Source organism: Drosophila persimilis, unplaced genomic scaffold (genome assembly GCF_003286085.1).
Source record: "Drosophila persimilis strain 14011-0111.01,24,50 unplaced genomic scaffold, DperRS2 tig00000191-arrow-pilon, whole genome shotgun sequence".
Classification (NCBI taxonomy): Eukaryota; Metazoa; Arthropoda; class Insecta; order Diptera; family Drosophilidae; genus Drosophila; species Drosophila persimilis.
This window is the reverse complement of record NW_020825298.1, coordinates 4,244,774-4,271,756: the sequence shown is the minus strand read 5'-3', so window position 1 is coordinate 4,271,756 and position 26,983 is coordinate 4,244,774. Positions and strand designations below refer to the sequence as shown.

At 43.3% G+C, this 26,983-nt stretch overlaps 1 protein-coding gene and 1 non-coding gene across 3 annotated transcripts; one reads left to right on the top strand and one right to left on the bottom strand.

Moving 5' to 3' along the window:
- Positions 1-727: 727 nt before the first annotated feature.
- Positions 728-26,983, bottom strand: LOC6589360 (fez family zinc finger protein erm). Of its 2 annotated transcripts, none has more exons than XM_026988617.1 (2): positions 26,466-26,983; positions 728-3,519 (listed from the first exon to the last, which is right to left on the bottom strand). In XM_026988617.1, exon 2 carries the CDS (start codon positions 3,505-3,507, stop codon positions 1,615-1,617), a length of 1,893 nt encoding a protein of 630 aa, XP_026844418.1. In that variant the 5' UTR covers positions 3,508-3,519; positions 26,466-26,983; the 3' UTR covers positions 728-1,614. The 2 variants fall into 2 exon arrangements, with proteins under 2 accessions (XP_026844418.1, XP_026844417.1); XM_026988616.1 differs by lacking the exon at positions 26,466-26,983 and adding an exon at positions 5,343-5,589.
- Trnar-ucu lies at positions 20,177-20,249 on the top strand. The gene has a single exon. It is a non-coding gene; the product is annotated as a tRNA-Arg (tRNA).

Here is a 26,983-nt window from a genome sequence, read left to right as displayed (position 1 = left end):
TGCAGCAATAATTGTTTTCATTAGGCGCTGGCAGCGCATCCATTTGCATTATTTACTCCCAGGATCGCAAACAATCTCAAGGGGATCCCTCATTCAGTTGCTCAGTTATTTGCATATGTGTGGGAAGGGAATTAAAATGGAGCCAGGGAAGAGAGAGATGGTTCCGGAGTAGGATTTGTCGTTACAGATTATTTAAAGGGAAGCCTGTTTACAAAATTCAAACAAGTTCTCAGAAATAATTATCTATCTTATACCCTTTACTCGGATAAGGTATAGGGGTAGATTTTTGGGGAGAGTAGATGTATGTAGTAGAATCAATAGCCGAGCCAATTCAGCCATATCTGTCTGCCCGTCTTGTTTGACGCGTAGTTCTCAGCGACTGTACGAGCTAGAGCCATAAAATTTTGTATCCAGACTCCTGCCATATCACACTGAATCAAGAATTAATTAAATTCCAGTTCATAAATTTTATCCATACCATAATACCACACCCAATCAATAATGAAAACGAAGTCCTTTATTTTTGAGATTTCCAGCTTAATTCCATTCTTTGGGGATGCTATACCATACACCCATAAATTAATGAATATTTTGAATGATCTATCACAGAAGCTACCCTTCTCATACCTTTGATACCCTCCATTCCCAAAGTAAAACAATATTCCATTTAATAATTGAAGAATTGATTTATTGCTTAAACATTATCAATAATATCACTTAAGTTCTAAACAATTTCAAAGCATCCATCGATTCGTTTGTTAAAATGTTCTTTAATTTTCGCCATGGATTAAACACAGACATCGAGGGCTAAATCTAGTACAACTCTAAGATACATTTGCAATGATGTAAATTGGTTGATAGATCCCTAAAACAGATGATGCTCGTAGACAATTCCGAAAACATTTCCTATATCAAAGCGCACTTCAGAGGATCTGTGTAGCCGATCTACACAGAACTCAGTGCGTGGTGGGGTAGGGAGACATTCAGAACTATCTAGATCGTACGATCGTACTTGTATCTATATATCTACACATAAAGAGAGAGATGCTTAGGTGTAAAGTGAGTATATCTAAGGGAATGCAACATCTATTAAGGGGGAACAATTCTTATATTGCTATTCTTTATATACAGTTAGAATCACACACACACACACCTTTGGACACATATGAAAGAGTTATCATAGAGGGCGTGTTGAGCGGGTGGTTCATTATAATCAGTGAGTGGGGAGTATTGCACAAGTTGAAACCATTTGTTGGCTGTTGTTCTTTTTTGGGGGGTCCTGGTGGGTAGATCTGTATCTGGATCTCCTTCATCCTAGAAGAGTCCATTCAGGGCTCGTACAGCGCTGCTCAGGGCCGTGCAGGTTAGCTCTGGGGATGTCGAACTCCTCAGGGGTTCCCCTACTTCGTGAGAATCGCTTACAACGGTTGCTGTGGTGGTTGTGGTTGCAGCGGCTGCCGCTGCCACAAACTGCAGTCAATCGATGAGCAAATCGCTCCTGGCCGCCGACGTGGCGGTGGATGTTGCCGTAGTTGTTACCGTGGCCGTGGAGCCAGTCGTGGATATCGAAGCCGTAGCTGACGCCGAGTTAAGACTGTCCGCATAGTATCTCTGTCAGAATACTTTCGCTATGAATGGGACATTCTCCAGTGCGGCTGCAGACAGCCTTTGCTGCTGCTGCTGTTGTGGATGCGGCGGTTGGTGCTGCTGCTGGGATGCGGGATGTGCGAGCTGCAGGAAGGCCGATCCTCCGGGATAGTCCCCATGGATACTCGAGGGCGGCACTGCTAACGGATGGAAGCCTGCTGGCGACTGGTACTGCGAGCGAGGCCATGCGGGATTGCTTGTCTCTGCACTGGACAGCGGAGGAGTCGTCACATTGATGGGCGGCGACATGCTGCCCTCGGAGGAGTCCGGCGTCAGCTGACTGGCCTGACTGTAACTGGACAAGGGCTCGCGGCGGGTGTACTCCCTCCTCCGTTCGTAGGCCGGCGGCAGATCATCGTCCAGCAGATCCCCTCCGATCTCGTGCAGCTTCCGCATATGCTTCTTCAGATCAAAGTTGCGGCAGAAGCCCTTGGCGCAGACGCGACACGTGTAGGGCTTCTTGTCGTTGTGCGTGTGCATGTGGAAGGTGAGGTTGTAGATCTGGTGGAAGGCCTTGTTGCAGATGCTGCACTTGTACGCCTTCTCACCGCTGTGGGTGAGCTTGTGGTTCTTGTAGTTGCCCTTCTGGTGGAACCCCTTGCCGCAGTACTCGCACACGAACGGCTTGTAGCCCGCGTGGATCCTCGCGTGGGTGTTCAAGGTGGAGGAGCGATTGAAGGCCTTGCCGCAGGTCTGGCACTTGTGCGGCTTCTCCGAGGTGTGGATGATCTTGTGGCGGCACAATGTTGACGCCTGTCGGAATCCCTTGCCGCACACTTTGCACACGAAGGGGCGTGCCCCCGTGTGGACGGGCATGTGGCGTGTGAGATTGTAGTGGGCGTTGAATACCTTACCGCACTCCAAACAGGAGAAGGTCTTGGGTTTGCCACCGTTCGCCGATCCCGGACTGCTGTCATCGATGGAGCCATGTGGGGAAGGGGATCTGGAGCGTGGACCTGTACTGGAGGAGGGTCCTGCAGTGGGAGTGGTTGATCCTGCTCCTGCTGCTGACGCCACTGATGCTGGTGGTGGCGTGGTCTCGCCCTGTTCTGGCTGCGATCGCTTTCGCTTCAAAGAGGGAGCACACAAGCCGCTGGCATGAGGGGTTCTCTGCCCCACCGGGGACTTCTCGAGGGTCTGCTGTATCGTGGGCACCTGTTGGGATTGGACAGCTGCTGCCGCAGCCGCCGCCGCGGCCAGAGGATGCCCCAGGTTGCGGCGCAGCGACTGCGAATGGTGGAGACTGGCGTTCAGGGAGGCAGTGAAGCTGCTCAGGTGGGCGGCACTGGCCAGCGTCTGCTGCTGGGCCGTGAGGGCCGCGTACTGCGCGGCTGCAGCGGCACACATCAGCTGATTGGGGGCATAGTAGAGCAGGGGATACTGGGAGAGCAGCTCCTGGTGGCGGGAACTCACAAACTGCTGCACGGCGGAGGCGGAGGGCGACACGGAGGAGGAGATAGCCCCCGCCGATCCGGGGACGTACTTCTTGAAGGCGGAGTCATAGTTGACGGCAGCCGCCGAGTGGGGTGTCTGCTCCAGGCTGATCACCTCAATGGGGCTGCAGGATCGCTCCGAATCGGCATCAACGTCGGCATCCTCTTCCTCCTCATCGACCAGGATGGCGGATGGATGCTGCACTGGTGGCACTGCCACAGACTGATGGGGCTTGTGGTCCGGCTCCATGATCTTGGCAATGGAGAACTTCAGGGGACACGATCGCTTGGCATCGCTGCTGCCATTATTGGTGGTATTCTGTTGGTTCATGCCGACGGCGGACTGATCCGAGGCGGCGCTCTCCATGACGGGACTCTTCGATGGCGGCATCATTGCAATAACGCCCGCTGGACTACACGGTTGCATGCCACGCGGACTCTGCAATAGAACAAAACAAAAGAAAGAATAGAAATGAGTCGAGAGCTCTCTACGATCTGGTGTGTATGCAAACTAAGCAACGGGTTATCAATTAATACGAAGGCCTACGCGTACGCCTCCATTGTTATGCAACGTAATATGTATTATGATGTATCCCGGGGGCAGGATCAGTCAAGTGCAACTAATGCGCCACAAATGCGATGCAAAACAAACTCCAGGGAGAGCCTACGAGGCAGAGAGGGCGTGCTCCCAGCGGCAGGACATTTCCTATCCTGGCCTGGGATCGGCCATCTCATTCATGGCCAGTCAGCGGGTTGCAATTAAAACAAAACCGCATTTGCGTTTAATATGTATATTCCCCGATATTTTCCAATTTTTGCATATATTTATTTTAACCCGTGCGCGGTCCTGGACCTGGTCCCTGGCTCACACATCACTTAACCCAAACAAAGCCCAAGGGCTCAACTCTTTCGCTTTTCTTTTTAGCATATTGCCATCAATCATAACACAGTCCGGGAATACTCTTATTCCCAATCGAAGGTTGTTGTTGTTTTTTTTGGCGCGGGTCTTGGCTTTATTTGCACATCATTAAATCGTTTACACTTGGCTGCAAGTGTAAGGTCTTTCAGTCTCTCCCGGTCTGCCGGTCTGCCGGTCTCCCGGTCGCCATCTCCATCTTCCACATGTGCTCTCGAGTGTTCCTAATGTGCGACATCCGGTGCGATTACCGCTTTCCTTAACTTAACCCTCCATCCTCTGAGTTTCGTTTTTAATTAACTTGATTTGACGCCTCAGTAAGTAGCTCTAGAGGGCACAGAGCATACACATAGCCAAGGCTAACTCTGACTCTGACTTTCCGTGTCCCCCGAGTAGTTTCTCTCTCTAAGTGTTGTTTAAGATTAATAAGATTAAAAAAGGGGGCTGGTCATATTTCACACGCTGACCCCGAACCCAGAGGCGGAGACGGATACGGACAACATTTCAATTGGAACTTTGGCACTTTTCCCCCGGGCTGGGACCCATATATTGTACATGTTCATATATGTACATAGTTCTGTTTTGGTTGAGTGCCCCGAATTATGCTCGGGTGTTCTAGTGGCCTCTTGAGAGTTCTCTGTGTTTGGGGCAACTCTTGAAGAGTGCGACTATGCAATCAGACTTATTAAATGTGTGTGTAGAAAACATTGTTAATGTTTGGAGAGAAAATGAGGGCGACTTTTGTCTCAAGTTGGGGAGTTTGGATGTTGACTTAATTGAAGGCAGATCGATCGATGGCAGACAGGATTTAAAACATGTTACAAGAAATTCCATTATTTGTAGATCTGTTTAAGATCATATATTTCTTCCAAAGTAGACATGTTATACTCTCATAATAGTGATTTAAATGTTTCCTAACAATATTTTAAAGCTAACTCCCAATGTCTACTAAGTTAAAATTCTTTTCCGCTATAGTTTCTTATTAAAAACAACAACTTTGAAAAACTTCAAGTAATACCTAATAAATCTATAATAATTTTAAAGTTGAAGAAGGCTTTTCATTTGTTTGAAAAATATGAGATGACTATAGAAAGATTTGAAATGACAAGTGGAACCACTGATGAATTTTCACTTCGTTAATGCATTTTTTTTGGAATATTGAACTTTTGGCTAATTTTAATTTATAATTATTATTTTTAAAAACTTTAAAAGTACTGACACTGCTTAATTCCCGCTGACCCACTGTCAGGTCTGCATATACATATATACAATGATAATTTTCCCGTCGGAGAAGAACACCGAAGTAAGCATAATATATTGTAGATATACTCTTTATAGATACGTACAAAGTAAACCATATTTAGGCGCTGCCTATGTGGGTATCCAATGCGTGTTGGGTGGACGACAGACACTCTGCAGCCACTCTTCAAATAACTCGATGGTTAATAGCTCCCACACAATTATTAAAACACACGACAATTGGCAACTTGCTTAAAGTTTGTTCTTTTTCACTTGTTTTATCTCGTAAAAAGTTATTTGTTCGGGAGGAATACGTATACGGAACGCGACAGTGGGAAGCGCTGTGTTCAGCACAGGATCAGCGACCGAAGCGGAATGATGGCAAACACACGGTAGTGCGGGCCTTAAGAAATATGAAAAGAACACACGCAAACACACCCGAAAGGCCCGACAGGACCTCAGCTGGGAGTGAGCAAAAGGACGAGCAGCCTGCTTCGGCAGAGGGTTGCGCGTTGGATGGCAAAACAACCCCCGAAATTCTCTGAGCGAGATAGAAAGGCAGATGTACGGGGAGAGAGAGAGTGAGAGGTAGCCTCGCCAAAGGAAAGAGCGGGATGGCCTGCTTGAGTCCGGCGAAAGAAGAACATCATTATGATGTTCAGATTGGATGGGGTCCTGACGCTGTCGTCGACAGCGACGGAGGACGTCGACTGCATTATGAATGAAACGACAAAATGTCGAATTGGAATATTATAGAGAAAGGTAGAGCAAAAGAGAGAGCAAGATAGAGGGAGAGAGAGAGAGAGTGGTAGAGGGAAAGAGGCAGAGGCAGAGACCGCCCCTAAAATATTTATACGAGATAGAGCAGTGAGGGAAGAGCAAAAGGAAGATTCAAAGAGGGGGTGAATCAGCACGAGAAAGAGAATAGGAAGAGAGTGAGGGGGAATAAGAGGGATAGAATCAGCCACAGATAGGAGAGAGTGAAAGAGAAGTCTAGGGCTATGCAACCTTTGGCCGTATTCCTTTCACACTTGATTTTGGATGAGTCGCAGACACCAAAAAATGGCAGCCCAGGGAGACCCCTAACCGGTACTCCCTCTCGAGTTGACTTTTTCCCACTAGTCCAACAGTCGAAACCCCCTCCATGTAGCCCCCTTTTAGGGCCGCTCTTGTCTTTTGTTGTGCCTTTCAATTGTCGTTTTGGCATTTCGTTTTATCAGCGTCTTTGTTTGCTCACCTCTCGCCTGCCAGCGGGCAAGGATACTCGTACCCTCTCCCTCTATCTCATTTTATATATGTATCTCTCGTTTCCTTTAAGTTGTATGCCTTTTCCCCTGCTCAAGAATCCCCCGCGCACTAGGCAAATATAATCTCATATTCATTTTGATGATATCTCCTCTCCCACGCGACTTTCTTCAAGTTTGTTTGCTCTGGGAGCCTGGCTGGGCTCTCCGAGAGCCCTAACCGAGAGGCCTGGCAATGCGCATCCTGGAGTTGTGCAGTTGCAGCTAACGGGACACACAAAAGCACAACTCTTTAGGGGTCTACGGGCAAAAGGGACAGCGGCGCGGGACGAGCAGGATGAGCAAGGAAATACACAGTAGCCGCCATTTTCATTGCATTTTTATGTAAACGAAAACATCCTCGACTGGGGCTCATTGTGGCGACTCGACTCTTGTGTGTGCGGGAAATCGATATGCAAATATCAGTCCATTGTTGATTAGATATCCTTATTGAAATGGTAGTTTTTTGGTAAAGGAAAGCCAGGATGCTACTTAGGATAGTGTGGGATAAGTGGTATATAGTCGAAAATGCAACAAGGCTAAAGAGAAGGGAAGCAGAAGAATGGAAATTTAAGAGCAAATTCTCTAAACTTATATATATGGTACGAATTTTTTACATTTTGCAGTAAAATCAAATGAAAATTCACATATACATATGTACATACTTGAATAATCTTATTCTTTAAGTTCTCCATAGTAAACGGCAGAGCATACATATTTATGTACGCCCCTGACCACCAAAAAAAGGTCATATCCCCGCTCACATTGGCATTGGCCTCCCTGCTAGATTCGGGGTCTATCTGGTACTCGTGTGTGTAACCTCCATGTGGACTTGTTTGCTTGCAACTCGTGTCCGAGTGCTGTTTCAACAAACTCACTTGTCACTCATCATAAAACAGTCCGAAACGAACTATGCCCTATAGTATATGTATCATCAGCGTCGTCCAGAACATCATGATGACTATTAGATACACATTTTGTTGCAAAATGACTGTCAGATGTAGAAATGTGCAATCTGCATTTAGTTAAATAAATAAAATGAGCAAAAAAAAGCCACTGGAAAAGCTGTATATTCAGCAGCCAAAACGACAACGGCCTGGGATCCACCTTGACCTCACTCGATGGCATTTCCGGTTCGCTTGGGGGCTGTCCACTCTTTTGTGCCATATACTGCTCCCTCTGAAGGCCCCATTCAGTCTCCATCTGAAGCTGCCCCTACTGCTGGCCTCTAACCACTCACTCTCTCCTTGCAGTCACCAACCAAAACGACAACGACAACTCTCTCTCCTATTTCCCAGGGGCGGTACGTCCACTGTTTGGATCCACATTCTGCTCCCTCTGCTACTCCACTTCTTGCTCACTCTGTCATTTCATCTGCTTAGTACTCCCTCTAACTCCAGCTATTCAGATCCATACCATACTTCCTCAGTTACTCCCTTTTGTGATCCCAGAGTTGAAAAAGCCAGGTGAGGTTTCTCCAAAGTTTGCTTTTGGGATGTTCATACATATGTTTTTTTTCAGTAAGCGATCCAAGAAGGAAATAAGCAACATACAAAATAGGCTACATTTAATAAAGGGAGCGCCTCACCACATATAAATACACCTTGGGGCTGCCCATCCACCTGGTCCATCTGCTACTCCCTCCCACTCATGCTCTACGCTCTCAGCTTCGGGTTCTCTCCCTCTGCTGACCACCTCTGCTGGCAACGAACTGGTAATTCCTCTCCTGCTCCATCTGCTCTCATACTTTCCCTCTCTCTCATTCATTGCGATTCAAAGGCCATGCAAGCATGACCAAACACGCTGCTCTCGCATACGCAAACAAGCACACACACTCAGGAAGAGAGGCAGCAAAAAGAGGTGACAGGGAAGGCGGCGACCCGATAGGAGGAGAAGAATACAGTGGACGATGAAAGAGCCAGAGAGGCTGTGGAAAACGGGGAGAGGAGTGCAATGGTCTGGCAGAGTGGACTAACTGTAAATGCAGAGCAGCGCAGCAGCACCAGCAAGCAGCAAACTACAAAAACAAAAAGCTTGAAAGTCTCGCAAAAAGTGCAAAAATAAAATATCAGAGCAACAACAACTACAAAAAAAGAGCCTGCAAAAGTGCAAAAGAGGGAGACGGACAGAGATGCAAATAGTGCAGAGTGCAAAGGTAACACAGAATGCCAGAGTGGGACACACAGTGCGAAGGAGGGAGAAGGCAAGAGTGAGTACGAGTGCAAGCTCTTTTTGTTTGTTTCACCAGGCTTCATGTCCTTTTTTTGCTTCCTTGCCCTGTCCTGTGCTTTTTTTTAATTTTTAATGAGTTTGCAAAATGGTTGTGGATTTCGCATTTATTTTTAGGCTTTTTTTTAATTTTGAGTGCCTGAAGCTCATTTTGGACAAACATAAATTATGAACAGAGAGAGTATTTCAAAGCGTCCAAAAGTAGGGATATTTGTGTGAGTATTGGTGCGCTATGGATTTAAAGGATTTATAATGGTATGGGGGTGGAAATAACGAAGGGAGGGTAAAGCGATTCTGATTATAAATATATTTTGGATATGTAGATAAAGAATCTATAGATAGAAAGGCTAGGTTTCTCTTTGTAATATTCCAGCCCAGATTAAAGATACTATTGAATTTTTTTAGATTTTTTTAGATTTTTTTAGATTTTAATATTGTAAAATACTTTCATGGGATAGTAGAGTTAGGAAACTAGACATTTCACCTGCTCAAAGTTATATATTTTCAGTAGATAGTTAATGGTTCCCTTATAAAATTTCGAATGATAAACTATTACACATAAAAAGGCTCCGTTTCAAGTCTAGCAACTCAGATCACAAATCTTTCGTTTTCCAATCTGCACACCATTTCCTATACGCGTACTTGGCAACCTTTTAGTTATCGCACCTACTACTCCAGTACGCCGGTACGCCCTCTGACTGCTCTACTAAACCAATAAAACATTTGCACAACTCACATTTCGTGCCACATCGAATTAACCTTAAAATTGAAGATTTACACCTTCGAGAGTGGAAAGCTGGGGGCTTTGATGGAAGGGAAATGCATAAGAGACCATGCATAACAGAGAGTTTTTCCAATGAACCCAATCAATGAGCGTGTTCGCAGTGTTCTCGTGGCTTGCATAATCTGTGCGGTAAGCCATGGGCGATTACAAGGCATTATACAAGAGGTCCGTCCCCGTTGCCGTTCCCGTTCCTGTCTCCTTCCCCGAGTTCCAGATTGAGTGAGTGAGTGCGTGTATCCATGAGATACATTTGGTTACTTAAGCGGGTCTATGTCGTCTATGCATATGTGTAACTAGGACGAGTCCCAGCCGCTGGACAATGGCCAGTGATGAGAGCCTCTCCTGCCGGACCAAAGGGAAACTCAACAGCTGCCTTTGGCTTGTATCTGTATCTGTATCTATGATTATGTGTGTGGGTGAGTGTCCCCTGGGGCAACGGAATATCCTATTTGAGAAATGAAACAATTGCGGTGTTTGACCAATTTTACAATTGATGTAATCCTGCAAATCCTGCCTATATTAGCGCTGAGCCGCTTCCTCCTTGCCTCCATTACGATTGTCAAATTGAAATGTTTTCGGTTCATTCAAGAGTAAACACACACGCACAGGATACAGGACTCTCCTATGCGGTCTGTCCAGGCAGACACGAGTAGAACCATGTTTATGTGGGCTATGGGTTCCGAAGGTTTATAATAATATTTTGCTAACCTTCTTTTGCGCTCAAGTAAAAGTTCAAAAAGATTTCGGCCGCTGTATTGTCCTTCCTTCTGCCCCTGCTCCTGCTCCTGCTACGCCGATTACCGATTACCAACACACAGATTAAGGGATGTTCGCAGGAGTGGGAAAGCGAAAGGGAACGAAGCAGATCTCAACAATCGGCTTGGCAGGTTTCTCTTTCTCCATTCTCTTCTGCTCCTGGTTCTGCTACAGATTTTGCTACTGCTTTTGCTCCTGACCAATTCATAGGCGCGCAATTAGACGAGTTTAGGCCATTGTCTGGGTGCTGGCCATAGACGGATTTCGTGTGGCCTGTTCCTCCTTTGATCCGCTATATCCCTAAATCTGTGCACTCGACCATGATCTATCTTTTTGCCTGCTTTTGTGTCGCGCGTATTTGGCGCGTTTAAATAGATTAACCGCCTGGCAATTTGCTCGGTTCATATCTCAGATCTTTTACCTAGGCCCTGAGGACATGTCCATGTCCCTACCATGTCCCGCTCGTTCCAATTCCTGTTTCCATTTCACTCCATCTCTCTCTCTCTCTCTCTCTTTTTACAATTAGCTGCGGTCGCCTCCTTTGTTTGCCATCTTAATCTTGAGTAAATTAGTTCATTAAGAGGTTAATTCCCCATAACACCCACAAATTAGACCAAAGCAATGGGAACACACAAAGGAGGGAATGTGTCCATGTCCTGAGAATAAGAGTTCTTCTATTTCTTGGGTGAATGCATGTTTGGATGAGCGAATAGTTTGATTGTTTTATAGAGATTCCTTTGAGGAAATTGTAGGAACTACGAATCAATCTTAAGTTTGATAAGCTGCAAAGAGATATTCAGTCAAATGTATTTGTGGATCACAGCTACATCTCATAGAAATACTAGCTCAATGGAAAGAAAGTTATCAATGCTTTACATCAGGAATATCTATAGATAAAAACTCGCCTCCATCTATCCCTATCTATATAATTTCCTGATTGTATTCTAGTCTACTGTTATATTTATCCATGAGGTTAAATCCGTGTAAAACCTGCTAAAATCTTCCCTTAAGTTTCATCCAGGAAAACATAACCCCTCCACAGCCATTCCCATTCCCCCAAGACTCCCTTTTTAAACTCTCATAAACAGCTTTTCCAAAGGTTTAACTCCTTCTGCCACTGACAACCCATCCCAGCACCCTTTTACAATTTATTTATATCACACCTTCAACCCAATTATTATTATTTCCCACCATCTAGAGCCCGCATATGAGATGACCATGCCAATTATGGACCAAACCCCGTTGACCGACTAATCGCATCAACAGATAATAGATATTTACATTTCGAACATGCATTTGACATTTTCCGGCACACTTCGTTTAAACTAAACTTTAAACATGAAATTCGCACAAATCTTAAAAAATCGAATCCCTTTCTGGTGAAGGAGAAATAATTTTTTAATGGGCAGTAATAGGCTTAAGCAGGCATTAACATATTGAGCAGATTGCTAATGCCCAAAAGATGAGAGCCGAAATTATTTCCGGCGCGTGACCCACAAACCGATGTCATCTCCGGTATATCATCATCGGAAGTCCCAGGAAAATGGGAAATGTTTTAGATGAACTTTGCAAAGGGTTGCTGGGTTGGCTTTGGGTCACCCTTGGAAACTTTTTGGTTATTGTTTGATTTCGTTGTGCGTCTGGGTTAGGGTTTGGGTTCGGGTTCGGGCTCTGATTCGGTCTTTGATTCAGTCCTCGTTTTTTCTGTGGGTGTTTGTTTGAAAAGTACTTGTTTAATCGGTTTGTTTGTGACATTTCTATTGCCTCCCCCTCAAGGATGGCTCTTTGTTTATTTAGTGGTAGGCCTGACACGCGTTTGACGCCCACACAGAAGGCCGAAAAACCACCCAGCCATGAGTCGTAATGCAGAAAGAGTTTTTTCCCTGCACCACCACCACCGGCACCGAGAAACACCAGACACACCCACCCACCATCTCCACACCATTCTACGCCGAGTGGGTGTGTCTGTTTTGTGGGTTACACGACAACTCATCATCATCCTCAGACTCCTTCCCCCACCACGCTCAGCCTCCTCATCATTCTCAGAATCTGTTTATACCAGGTATTCCGAGATGTTGAAGGGTATATTGATTTTCTATAAATGTTTGTTACATTAGATCCCATAATGGATATAGAATATTTCAAAGAATTAGATATTGGAGGATTTGTTGTGCACAATTAAGTAAAAATCTACAAAAACTTGTGGTATCCACAATTCTAAAGATACTAGAATCTTACTTTGCGGGTACTCTCCTTTTAATTGTCAAAAGTGATCGCGATCGGAATGAAGAACAAATGGAATGTATTATGGAAACAATAAGATGAGGAGCATTCAAAGTGTTTATAAGCAACATGTAATCGCTGATCTAATTTTGTTGTCTTTTTCGAATTTCCAAATTCAGAAAAGGCTGTGGTGTCTATAATTTACAAATATTAAAGTAATCTACCAATTCACCAAAATTCATTGCAATCGCATAAATATTATAGTATGGTATTACTTTATAGTATGGTATTGTGGTGAGCGAAATTCTCTTGATCAATCATATATATTCATCCTTTCGACGTATTATAAGTTTGTATGGGATCTGCCTAGAACCTAATAAATAAAACCAAATAAGGGGTATCTTTTAGTCGAAATAATAAGCTAAATGTTTGGCTTGGTTTTCTGCTATGGATGGTGCAGGGGTGGGGAGGCCATCGCTTAAGTGCTGCCAAACAAAAAGAACACATTTACAGGATGGTTTTTATTTCTCCCCTTTGCCGGCTATAAGTCCTTGCCTCCCCTGTCCACCCTGTCGCTGAGGGGGAGAGGAGTGTGAATTGTAATTACAGTGGAAATCAGCTTTTGGCACTTGTTCGGCTTCCTTCTGGGCTTCCTCCAAGGGTTGGGGGTGGGATGACTACTGTACATGTGTGGTATATCTGTGTGTGCGTGTGTGTGGTTGGTTCGTTGGTAGATTTCTTTGTCTGTTTCGAGGTCGTTTGAAGTGGTTGGGATATGTCCTCTCTCCCTTCCAGCCACAATGAATGAAAGATTTTCGCATGTGACGCGTGATTTACTTTTTTTCCCTAATTGGCTTTCGATGCGTATGCTGGCATTTCCCTACCCCCAACCTACAGCTCCCCCCTCTCTTCTACTCTCCTCCCGTCTGTCATAATTTCTTTCCGCATTTTGACAGCTTCGAAAAATTCCTGATTTTATGTCTGTTGGGGGCGTTACTCTTTATACATATTCCTGGTAGGTGTCACCGGAAATTGTGGCTTAGCTAAGGGAAATTAAATATCAGAGAGGGGGGGGAATGGGGGTGGGTTGTGACGCGGTTGGGGAATTATTTTTCGCCCACATTGGCAAAACATATTTATTAGCGAAATTGAGTGTGAAGGCAAGTTATTTATCTGGAGGTAAAGATTTGGATTCTGGGGGGCTTAGCTCAGGCTCAGGCTTTGGTTTGGGAGCATCATGTTAAGTGGATTGGATGGTATGGTATGTGAGGCCTATTAATGGGAAAAAATATTGTATTTAAGAAGATAATTATCTCGAGGTATGGGGTTGGAAAGCGATTTTTGAGGGATTAGAGGGAGAATAGGGTTAACCAAGAGAAATGGGAATGTTGGTTGGATTATGGATCACATATCATATTTGAACATATATGTATCTCTATTGAAACCCTTCAAAATAAATATTTCCTTCTCTTACTAGTTGGTACTTCAAATACAAGATATTGTATTTATTGCAAAAAAAGACTTAGAATATCTAATAGAGTTTAGAATTGGATGGAAATAATTTCGTATTCCTTTGAAGACTAATATCTTGATTACTGTGCAGTAAAACAGTGTCCAACTGATAGTTATCTATGTATATCTTATATTGATAATTACTACTCTACCACAGCTCGTTTAAGCCTGCCACGTAATGCTTGCATTTACAGCTGTAATTTTTGATCCAAAACTATTCCAAAATCCTTTGCAATCTCTTATCGCCTATACCAATCTGCCCTTGCCCATTGTGGTCTTTCCTAATCAATTTTGCATATGCCCACAAATATTTTACATAATTTCCAACCCCAACCCAAAGGATGCCCTCAAGCGCAAACCCGCAGCTGCAGCTGAAGGACCTCTGGTCAGTGGATCGTAGGTCAGCCGCAGAAATTAACCACAATTAGGAAATTACGTTTTATCAGATCATTGATCAATATTGAACAAGAAAAAAACACTTTGCCAGCTGAAAATGTTCTGCAAAAAACCTATTGATTTGTGCAGAGGGGAAACGCTCAAGGGATTTTGGCAGTAATTTGTGCTAATTTGGGTCCATTCGATGTCCGGACTATGGACACAGGCCCCTGAAAGAGAGAGAACACAACAATAGGGATGCCGCCGAACGGTAGCAAAGGATTTATGTTTGCCGCTGTCTAATAACCCATCAAAATATAGTCGAAACATGTCAAAATACTGTCAATACGTTTCCCAAATCTCTCTCCCTCTCCATCTCTCTGCACTTGTGCACAATTGTTCTCTGGAGAGGGACACGGAATGGGAAAGGTTTCCCTAGCTTTGAAAAGGGCCGACAATTCCGTTCGGCTACCTAAGCCCCATAGATCTTTCTACCATTATATGTACGTACCCCTCGGTAAGTGTGTGGGTGCCCCTATTGTGCCCATCGCGAAGGGCTCTGGGCCAGGCCTAGAGAACCTCTGCTCGGATTAGGCCTGTAATTTGGGCTGCTTAGTCGTTTAATTGTGCTTAAATGTATGCATAGCTTATAAAATATTTGCCTTAAATATTTTGGTTAAATCAAGAAAGGGTACACCAAAACACTATTCGTTATCCCTGTCCTAAGGAAAGGATATGCACAGAGACCACAATAATTGTGGGAATCAGTGGATGGATGTTCGGTTAAGGAATGCAGCCTGGGGTCAAAGTGTTAAAAGATGAACTCTTTGAGAATGGAAGTTTAAATGAAGAGGTATTGTTGGAATTAGGATATGAAAATATGTTTTGAAATTGGAAAACTGCACACAAAATGTTTGCTGAATTTTCAAATAATATCTCCCATAATATCCAGTTTTCATGCAAGAAAATCATTTCCATAGATGAATATTAATATCCCGCAAATCCACATGAATTCCTTTTGCCAATCTATTTTTTCATCAGCATGTGTCACCGCCAACACATCACAGAAATGACTCAAAAGAAAGCCAATAATAAGTACTTATGGGAAATTGCCCTTAAAGTGTCGCCGGACACGACACCACCCAGGCGGAGACCCAGAAGCAACCGGACATGACCGGAAATAAGTAAAAGCCAATAAATCAGCCAAAGAGGAAGTCCAGCAAACAACCAATGAGGACAGAAAACACACACACAAAAAAAAGCACACAACGAATGGGAAAATCGAGCCGAAGGAAAAACAAAGTAAGCCCAACTCAGCCACTCCACCACCCCCTCGCATACCCATTCCACCCACCGTTCTACCGGAAGATGAGCTAATAGAGACGCGTGTCCGCGTGGCGGCGTTCAATTTGTTGCAATTATAATTGTATTGGCCCGCTTGCGGGTCCCTGGGTCGCGTGTCCAGCACCAAAGAGATGTCAAAATGTTGCATAACCCGCTTAACCGCACTGGCATTGTGGCACTGTGTGGCAGAGTGGGAGGCGCAGAGGGAGTGGCACAACTTCCAGCCAAAAACGTTGACACGCGTTGAAAATTTAACATTTTCTCGGGACTCGGACAACCGTTTGACTTGGACCCAGCCGCGCGGTCTAGTTTGAGCTCCGTGTTTTTTATATTTTTTGGTTCTGGCAGGTCCTGTCGCCCAGGCGCTCAACCCTTGTACGGCGCTTGTTCCGGGGAAGTGTCGCCCTCTGCGTTATGTTGTTGCTTTTTTTATGACAGGAAGCGACGCGACGAACAACATTTCATATCCTTATGCTAATCATTCGGGAAGTGTTTTATTTGCTATTATGAATCCTGTTGCTACAGCGTGGGAGAATATCGTACCGTGTTCCTGTTTTGACATGATAGTTAAATATTTTGTTAGGGCTTGTCGTGCCAGAGAGAGGGAGAGGCAGGGGTAGAAGTGGCAAGCGGCTTCCAAAAGGGGTTTAAGGTGTAACAAGGTAATTAGCTTAAACGGAAAATGGCATGGGACTTGAATGGTTATGACAGTTAAATTTATGGGAATATGTTTTTCAATGGATTTGGGCAATATGTTGAATGAATTAAGGGATTATAATTTTTTAAGAGAACTGTAGGACTGATTTATACGAGCATGCATAGAAGACTCCTTTGCAAAAATATATTCTTTGCCTAAATGCTAACTCAATAGATCACAATATATACCTAATATAGAACTCACCTTTCATATGTACAAGCAAAGCTAGCAAGATGTCACGGGTTGGCTGTATATAGCTATTGAAACGTATGGGCATTATTCATCTTACTGTTTAGAAATATTGTCTTTGGTAAAAGCCTCTTGGGAAACGATCGAGAGCATATTAGCGAACTGCCTTTAAGTACTCGTTTCTTAAATAATTCTCCCTGGATTTATAAAATCAGAAGCATTCCTTTTGAATATTTAATGATATCCTCTTATTTGAAATGCTTTTCTTAACACCCGACAGCTGTCCAAAGGCAAAAAATTACTTCTACCATCAGATGTGTTGTGTAATATGAATAAATGTTGACAAAATCTTGACAACCTTGCACAATTATTATTCAAGAAGCATATAATTATGGTTTTTAACATTAAATTCCCCTTCTGTTGCCTTCTGTTTTCTTTTTATGAAAAATCAACGCAATCTTAGGAGGAGAACCCGCTAGAGTCACTCGAGAAGCGTCACCTTGAAGGATGGAATAGGAATCTTCCCTAGAGCCCACAGGGGAGAGCACACAACGACATCCTGTCGCCTACTCGCATTACAGCAAGCTGCTGGCACGAGCCAAATTATAATGCCAAAAATCTCGTCATCGTCATCTTCGTCATCATCGTCCTGCGACTACTCGTAGTAGTCTTGGAGTTTCGTTTCGTTGGAGAGCATGAAAGAAAAGCGCACAGAACCAGCAATTAATGAGCAGTTGTTTAGTTAGCAAAGCACTCAAAGGACAATGCCAGGAGCTGGGCTGCGACTGCGACGGCGACGGCGACTGACAGCCTACACAAAAGGACATGCCAGAATAGGGAGCACAGGGGAAAAAAACAGAAATCAGAGAGAGAGAACATATGCATTTAATTCAAGAATTGAAAGCATAAAATTTCGCTTTCATTCGCAGGACTTCTTTGCACAGTTCGAATATAATTAACCGGAAGCGCGGCACACGCGCCAGGACGCGAACAGGATGAGAGTAGAAGCCGCACGCCGACGCTCCCCGAAGACGCTCTAAAGGCGAGAGGACATTCCACCGATCCACAGCAGGATCGGATCGCGTGTCAACAACCGTAGAAAGAAAAAGCATTTCCGCCGAAAGCGAAATCAAATGTCAGGCCAGGACGATGGATGGTGAACGCCCCAAAAAAAAAGAGGCAACCGGTTTTCGCCAGGATAATCATGGAAGATGATGATCGGAACGGAACGGTATGAAACGACGTTGATGATAATGATGTTGATAGTTGAGTAAGGGCAAACAAGTCGCTCGATTATCCTTTTCTGCCCACTTCAAGGAGCGAGACAAGACCGCTGTCGACAGCTGCCACCAGAGAGAAAAAGAATCTCAGTGGCACAGCCGCAGCATAAATACAATTGTTCGCAGAGCGGCGCACATTGCTTCCTGTCTTCGAGGCACCGGAAGGATCAGCGCCGTCTCTATCTGAGGGTTGGTCGGGGGCCCAGGCACAGTCACAGCTCCTAGCAGCACACTTCTTCCCCCTCCGAGTAGGCGGATACCTTGGTGTGTGTCGCATATGTAGCAATTAACATGCCCCGCTCTTGTCATCCGAACATGTGCAAATAACTTCACGAAAGAAACCCGTATGTCCTTGTCCTTGTCCTTGGCGGGATAGCGCGTGCCGTGTGGTTCTAGGAGGCGTCATCTATGGGGCGTGTAGCGCCTGCTGCATGCAGCAGCATACATATTCCTCGCCCGAACGTCATCCGATCTGCTTTTGAGGGTTTTTGTGATTGAGCTAAGATTGAGAGGCAGCAGCTGCGTCTATCTGTTTAATGAACTTCTTATAAGGGGCATAATAGTAAGGCAATTGAAGGTACAGTAATCAAGGACAAGGTGCGATCTTTGAGAGTGTTTAAGGACAACGGAAAAACATTAGATTTTTCTTCAAAGAGGAACTGTACCACCTTTAAGAATATTTTGTAAACAGCTGGAACTCTGCAGGGTTTTCAATGATCCTCTGTGATTTTGTAATAAAGTTGTTATGAAGAGAAATGTTGAGGAAAGTTCAGGATGGGGGGGGGTGAAAATCTATTAGATCTTTGGGCAATTTACTAACGTTTCATTTGGAATCGTTAGGTCTTCTTCTATGTGTCTAGAAAAGTTGAACCCTGTTAGAATTCCATTTTCTGTTTCTGTGTAAACTTTCATTCTATAAGTACTTGACCCTTTTCAAAAACGAACTCAAATATACAATTTTAGAGAGTCTTTAAACCAACTTTCAATCCTAGAACTGTGTCATTCTTCCCGCCAAATGGAACCATCTCCTGCTGGGTGTCCTTTCGCGTTTGCCCCCCATAAAAAACTGCACACATTCCTATTACGAGAAGTCCAGGCTAATTGACCAAACGGCCACTTCAGTGCTCAATGAGCGCAACAATGGAATCAGCCACTCCTCCCGACTCCAAGGACTCCCCCACAGAGCCAGAGTCCATGGCAACATGAGCAATAAAATTTAATATCCGCCTCGAGTGCAAGCAGAAAATGTTTTGCATAATCTGCCCTCAGGGCACACAGTACACCGGACACGTACACGTATACCGCCAGAAATAAAACCGTCGGAAGGTGTAGATAAATCACGTAGCAGGACAATGAAAAACAAGTGAGAAAACTCCCCCAGAGTAAAAAAAAGGGGACACTTTCAATGAAGTCGAAAACGAAAGCGCGGAAAGATAAGCAAGAGATATAAAACTGTGGACTTCAAATGGGTAAATTTTCACATTTCGACGATTACTCTATTTAAGGAATTTCATGGATAGGGGTAGGAGAAGGGCTTGAGCGGGTGGCAGGTCCAGTGTCTGGTTCAATTTGATTAAATTGTTAACAAACTGAAAGTAGCAACAGCCAAGCGAATGCTTTGAGTAATTGCCGAGAGTCACGATAGAGAATGAACCCTCCAGGACACAACCCCTACTCAAACCTCTCACCCCTATATTAGCTAAAAGCGCATGAAGATCTCAGCGGGTTGATAAGAAAGCGTACCAAAGACCGTACCCGAGCTGAACCGAACCGAACTAAACTGAGAAAAGAAACCAAATGAAAGGCACCAATTGAGCACTTGAATGCCCGTTCCAACAGAGTTGCACGTTTTAGGGGGAGAGTTCCTTAAGAGTTCCTTAGCATAATCTCAATCGGGGGATCTATTGATTAACCAAAAAGACATTAAGCAGACGACAACAAGTTCCAGCCAGCGGCAATTTATGCAGATACTTTTGTATGTATACCTGAATATTCGCATTGTTCTATAAATAATTAACACGCACCACAGACATCTGTGGAATAGAACCAAAGCAAACAAAACCCGCACAACATTTTGTATTTGAATAGGTGTTTCATATAGAGCCTCGATAGATGTTTGCTGCTCTCATAAGTTCGTGTATATTTACTAAATAATTTCTCTATTGTTTCCTAGACTTCTGTTTGATATGTTTATTTCGGATCCTAGCATTTTGGTTTTTCGGATTCCGTTGATGTTTTTCGTGCGTAAAATGCCGCCCGTTGTCTGTTAGACCCTTTGGCGCAGCGGATAGCGCGTTGGACTTCTAATCCAAAGGTCGCGGGTTCGATCCCCGCAAGGGTTGCAACCAAAATCACATTTTATATTCTAATTTTATTTTGCTTTGCTTTTCTATATACTCCTACGTGCTAAGAACTATAATTTGGGCCAAATGAATTGAATGCACTTAAGGATCTTCTTGATCACGACTATAAGAGTTTGGAGTGAAAGACAGATGAAGTGGAAGATCAGATGGATATATATAAGTGCGGGCTTAGAGTAGAGAATGTTGAAAAAACGTGTTCCGATGATAGTCATATATATATTTTTAATCAATAATGCAGTCTATGTAGTCTCTGCTTCGGATCAGAAGTGGTTGCGCTATTTGATCCAAGCCAACCCTTTTCTATGTGCTTCGCCTTGCACACGACATGAATTTTGTTGTTGGATTCTAAGGTATTCTCAGGCATTCCATCCACTGCATTGTATTATAGATCTCCTGTTTTTTGATTTTATGAAAAAATAAATAAATTATAAAAGTTGAAAACCAACCTTGAGTTTCTTGGAACTTAAAGAACATCATCACTGAGAGATGTTTGTATTTTATCAAATGCTTTACAAATGTTACAAATGTTTTGGTTTGATATTAAATTTGTATAGGGGCAGGGAATTCCCTGATCTCACCACCCACTTTCAACCTCATTAAGCAGAGCAAACATCTCTTATTCTCTCTCTCATTCATTTTGTGTGTTGTGTTTATCAAAAACCTCAACGGGGGAATTTGTGTTTTTGGAAAAAGTGTAATTTTCAATTAAAAATAAACTGACAAACGGCAAACAAATTGGCGCCCTCTTCAAAACTATTTGCACAGGGCAAACACCATCATAAGTATCTACAAGATACATTAAGCAAACTAGAGAAAAACGCTAGAGAGGAGAGTGAGAGTGGTGTGGAGTGGAGTGGAGTGAAGTGGATGGAGAAATCTCGACTGCCGCAAGCCCAAACGCAAATAAAGCGTACATTTTTGAATCGCGCAGTTCAAGCGTAAATTGCAACAGCTGTCAAGTACGAGTACGCGTGTATCTGGTAGATACATTTCGCAGCGCAGTGGCAAACTAGCTGATAAACAGCCTATTAAAACTGTTTACACGGCCAATGCAAATATTGACAGAATGATGCAGGGCCTCTACCTCTGCCCCTCTCTCTTCTACGAATATATGTATGTATATATGTATTTTTATAGAGGGTTGATTTATCCATGAGATACACGTACACGTACATGTACCCGTAGGTAACCTTTCCTATTATAGAAACGCGGCAATTTGTTGTCGCTTGTCAAATGATCAGCGCCGCACACGCAAATCATCCACAAACAAAGATACACACACACCCATAGATACACATGCAAATACACATCTAAATCAAATGCAATTCCGCCATTTTGGTTCCACTGGTACGCCTTCAAATGTGCAATCATTCGAGTCAGACGAGACCCCGACACAGACCCCTAACCGAAAACGATGTTCTTCTTGGCGCGCATTTTATGTATAAATTCCCCATTTACTGGGAGGTAATTTGCCGACAGTCTGGGCTCCAGCCCCCGTCTATCTCTGGCTGGCATTGTGCACTATAATTTACTTTTCATCGACCTTTGCTGCGGCCTGTCTGACTGGCTGACTTTTGCATGTTGCTAATCTCTTTTTAAATGATTTTCATGAAGGGTTTCGCCTAAGGCCTGCTGCCATGGAACTCAGATTGTGCAGAAGTGGAGCATTTTGTGCTGAAAGCTCTTTTCCAGGTCAGCACTAAAGAAAGTGGAAAATTGGATTGGAACAATCTTGAACTAATAAATTGAGTCCGAGATCTTTCTGTTGATCAAGGAAGGATCTTTTGGAGATATAAAAGACACACTCAAACAGATATCTTGATGGAAATAATGAATCTACAGTTGTATCTTTGTTGGTTCTTGGTTCCTTCTAATTTTATCAGATTTTATTCATTCTATTTTATTCCCACTTTATGAATATTATAGAAGTCTCTTGCTGTTTAACATACGAGTATGTAAATAACTGATCCTGGTACATAGTATCTGACTTGCAAGAGCCTGAAGATCCTTTCATTAGTAGATACTTTCCATTGCTCTCTAGTCCACATTTTGTCCATTTTCGAGAGAACTCTTTTCTATCTCTGATCAATAGAACGCATCTTTCCAGCATCCCTGTAATATCTATCTCTTGTTCATCTCTAGTTCAACCCATGTGCACCTTTTATTCAATCATTTTTAGAACTCTCCTCTATCTCTGATCAATCTATGATTCAACCCTATTCAGATCTCATTTGTAAACCTCTCCACAGTGCCATTCGCACTACGAACTACAGACTGAGAACACATATTCCATGCGAGCATTAACCAATTGAGAAACAAGTTCAACGCAGCTCAAAAAAACAAGTACATATTCCCATTCTGCACACTGAGATCTACTACGCAAGAACCTAACCCCCTAAGGAGTCGCATCCCATACTACCCCATTTATGTAACCCTTTTCTTTTGCACTATCGATTGTGAGTAAAAATGTGACCCACTGTGCACAGTCGAGCAAGTTCCACACTTTTTTCTCGGCTCGAAACTAACAATTTTCGCCACAGGAAAAAGTGGAATCCAAAGCGAGAGAAAAACCCCTAACGAGGCTCAAAGTTATTTTTAGAGCTGTACAGAGAGAAGAAAAAAAAGTGGCAAATAATGCAAATATCTAAGCATGCAAGTGGCTCGGGGGAACGCCTCGACAAACTTTGACTTCAGTGCGATATAAAGCATGCGCCATGTGGTACATCCAAAAAAGAGAGAACACAAAAAAAAGAACAAAGAACAGGCCCGGACAGAATGAAAGCAGCTGCAAAAGGAGCGCAGACAAAAGCGCACAAGGATAGAACTACGATGATGATGGAGTAACTGCAATTAGGCATAATAAACAAAAAGTTACAGGAATCGAAACAGAGAGGGTGAGCGAGAGAGAGTGAGTGAGTCCTACATAAACTACATAAACGCAGACTTAATTGCGGGTTTTTCAAACGAACGAACCCCAGGTTTCCTTCTCTGTAGAGAGTTCCTTTTTTGCGCACTTGAATCAGCAGTCCTGTATGCCCTATAGGGGTTACTTATCGACGTGGTCCTGATCCTGGATCACCAGTTGTTACAAAAAAATGGCTACACATGGCGATGCCAGCCTCTGCCATTTCCTACCCCCTTATCGGGGGCACCCAGAAGCGGCCAAAAAATAGAGCAACTATCAGAACAGCAAAATGGTTGTCGTCTATGTTTTTTTTTGAAAGTCAGGGGAGTGGGCAGTCATTTAACAGCAGCCAGCAATATCCCACAATCCATAGAATTTGTATCTAATAAACTTCCATATGCAGCCATCCAAGCATCCAACCATCCATTCCGGTATCTGGTTTATTAGGCCTGAACTGTTTGATTGAGTTCAAACCAGACACATTATGAGGGTGCCCAGAGCTATGGAAGTTTATTCCTCGATTTTCGGTGGTGGTTCAGAGCTCTCTCTGTGTGTGCCACTGTTGCACTTACAAGTTGATTATGTTGATTTTTTAACCATTCTTTTTTTCCAGCTGACTGACGCACGGACTGTTCAAGTGCTGCCCAACGCGTTGAGCGATTCGGTCGAGGCTTAGGGAGGGGGGGTTCTTTTTATTATTAAATATTGATATGATATAAAGTCAGAGATATGTAAGAGATACATCAGATAAGCTGACTTAATTAAGAAAGGTACGGGGTGCCAAGGCAACCATATTTTTTTAGAAGGGGATTGAAAGATGGGAATATGAAATGCCTTTTTATGGTTGAATATATGTAATTTAAATTTGTTCATTTTATTAGGCAGCAGATGCTTCCTAATTTGCTCATTATTTGTGCTTAGAAAAGAATAAGGGAAGTATACTGTTTTCGGTCAAATATTAACTGGAAAATGGATTGTTCTTTTGCCATATATAGAGGATATTAAATCAAATTTCTGTACTTAAAAATCACATATTTATGTATATCCTTTGATGCTATTAAATATTATAGTTAGCGGTAAAAAGGATAAAGCTATATATGTCTGGAAAATGTATAGATTTGTACAACTTTGTTCTGTAATAAATAACAGCCATCACAAAATAATCCAGAATTTAGTTACATTTTTGCACTAACCAAATTGTATTTAAATATTATATTTAAAGTTTGAAAAAATCATGAATAATGTCTGCATTTTCGTTCATCTTATAAATAATTTCCACACATTTTTGGTTTAGCATCCAACGACATGCGTGTCCTCTGGAAAGCCCCGAATTAAACCAAATAAAATAAAGCACAAATAAAAAAGGGAACTAATAATAAACAGCAGTGAAGAGCTCTTCAAGTGACAACAAAAGGCAAATATTTACATTAACCAATGTACATTAACCAGGAGAGTGGAGAGCATGACAAAAGCAAAGGACTCTCCACCGCAGGACCACCACAACGGACCAGAGAACTCAATTCCTCAGAGGGCACACACACACAAAAACTGCTCTCACCCGCTAAATCTTTTATGAAAATATATGCAAGTTGGCAACGCAACTCAAGCACTTTAGTGGGCTGCAGGACTCAGGACTATAGCTCCTGCTACGCTTCCGAGTACAGCAGGATATAAAATCCTGCAGGATAAGCGAGGGCAGGCCGCAAGAGCTCTGTGCAAATAAACAATTAAAATGTCACAATGATTGCCGGCTTACCCGTGTCAGGAAATCAAAAAACCAAAAAGGAAAAAAAACCACAAAATAGAAGCAAGAAATTGGTAAACGCTTTGTAAAACCCCAACCAGAGGGCTCCTCAAACCCTTAAAGGACTTCTGCATATTGTGTTTGATTCAAAAGCGCATTTGGAGGGAGTGAGCAGGAGCAACCACGTGGCTGTAGCTGTAAGACTGAAGTAAGATTTACCCCCAGCAAGGACCAGACTGTGGACGGTGCTCACTCAGGCGTGGAGACCACAAAGCGAGGGCGAGGGCGAGAGCTAGAACGAGTCCTGTCAAGGCGTTGGGTCTCTAACCAACCGCAGCGCCAGAAATCCCAATTAAAAATAAAGAAAGCCAACAGGCAAAACGAAAGTTAAACAGGCCAAAAACCTCATGTTAAGTGAAGTGAAGCTTCCCGAGGTGGTTCCCATCCTCAGGAGAATCTTTGTTTCCATCCTGCTGGGCGTCTGTGACATTAACAATTGATAGACGACCAGCCAGCGACAGGCGACAGACGACAGACGACACCCGCCGACAGGCGACAACAACTGAACATTTGACAGATTGTCGCGCTCCGTTGGCGGCTTCTAAGGACACTTTCCATTTCATTTCACACACACAGAGTCACACACGTCTGATCCTTAGTGAAGTTGCCTTGGGGGGCAACAAAGCCCGAGCCCAGTCGTGCCCCCCACCCCCGCTCGAGGGGCTCCCTTTTTTCGGCCTGGTGTCCATGTCCGCCACTGGGGCAAGTGGCAAGCAAGCAGTCGAGTGCCTGGCTTAGCCGCTAGTTGGCATTTAACAGTCGCTGGCTTAAATAATTCAGTTCTGTTGGTTTCTGGGCAAGTTCCCCAGGGGGCTAGTGGCTTTTTTTTTTGTCAGAGGCGTCTGAGGGGAGAGATATTTTCCTTACTGGCCTGAAAACCATCTAAATGAAATTTTTTATTGAGCTAGGTTGGAAAACTAGCTGTAGGACTATATATTGCACCAATTCAAATCGGATTAGCTCTGTTAGTTATGGGAGATTAAAATGTTTAAAATTATTAGAGAATAACTATCTGAAAAATATATATATTTTGCTCCTTCTATTCCGATCTTCTGTTTATGGAGTAATAGACTTTATTCTTACCAAATAGAAATTTATTCTTACCAAATATTTAATCGATTTTGCAAAGTAATGAATATGATAATTTTGAACAAAATCGGTTTTCTAGGCTGATAATATTCTTCATACAATAGATGAAATATAATATTTACAGTTTAGATATTGTGATTTTAATTGCATTTTTATTTTTTCAGACCAGTGCCAATAACTTTCCAGTTAGTTAAACACCATTCCCGATAATAACCAACACCGATTAGAACTCTCGTAAATTCCATTTGGATGAAAAGTCATTCATAATTTTCATACAAACATTTACCAAATACAAATCAATTTCATTATTGAATATCTAAATGCCAAACCATTGGACGTTGCACAAACAACAATTAACAGACAAAGATGAAAGGTGTGTAAATATATTTAGACTTACCTCAAAACAAGGACGAAAGTCGCCAATCACCGGAAGGATAGATGTACGTTTTATTTGCCAGAAGTAGATCTGATGCTCTTCGAATGTTTACCAGAAGCAATTAATATTCCTTTTTTGATGTCTTGAGCTTGAGTTAATATTGAAATGGAATTCGAAATTTCTTCAGCACTTCAAAGAGCCTCCTTTTGGGGCAAAGTTCGAGATGCCGCTGCTGCCCACCGTAGCACCCACTAATCGGCTGCAGGTCAGATTCTTGTTTGTTTTAGGGATTATCTCCCACACGAAACGCACTGGCAGTGCCACACTCTGTGTGGGGCACACACTGAGACGCTCGGCTCGCCTCACTCTACTGCCACACACAGAGACGCTCGCTCATTCACGTAGGAGTCCTTGAAGGAGCGTTGGTGCTAGAGCTGCAGCCAGAACGAGAATACTTTTGCGACCGCGCGTTCAAGACGTCAATTTCGTAATGCAAATATTTGATTTATGAATTCAAAGTAAATTAAGGCGAAAACAAA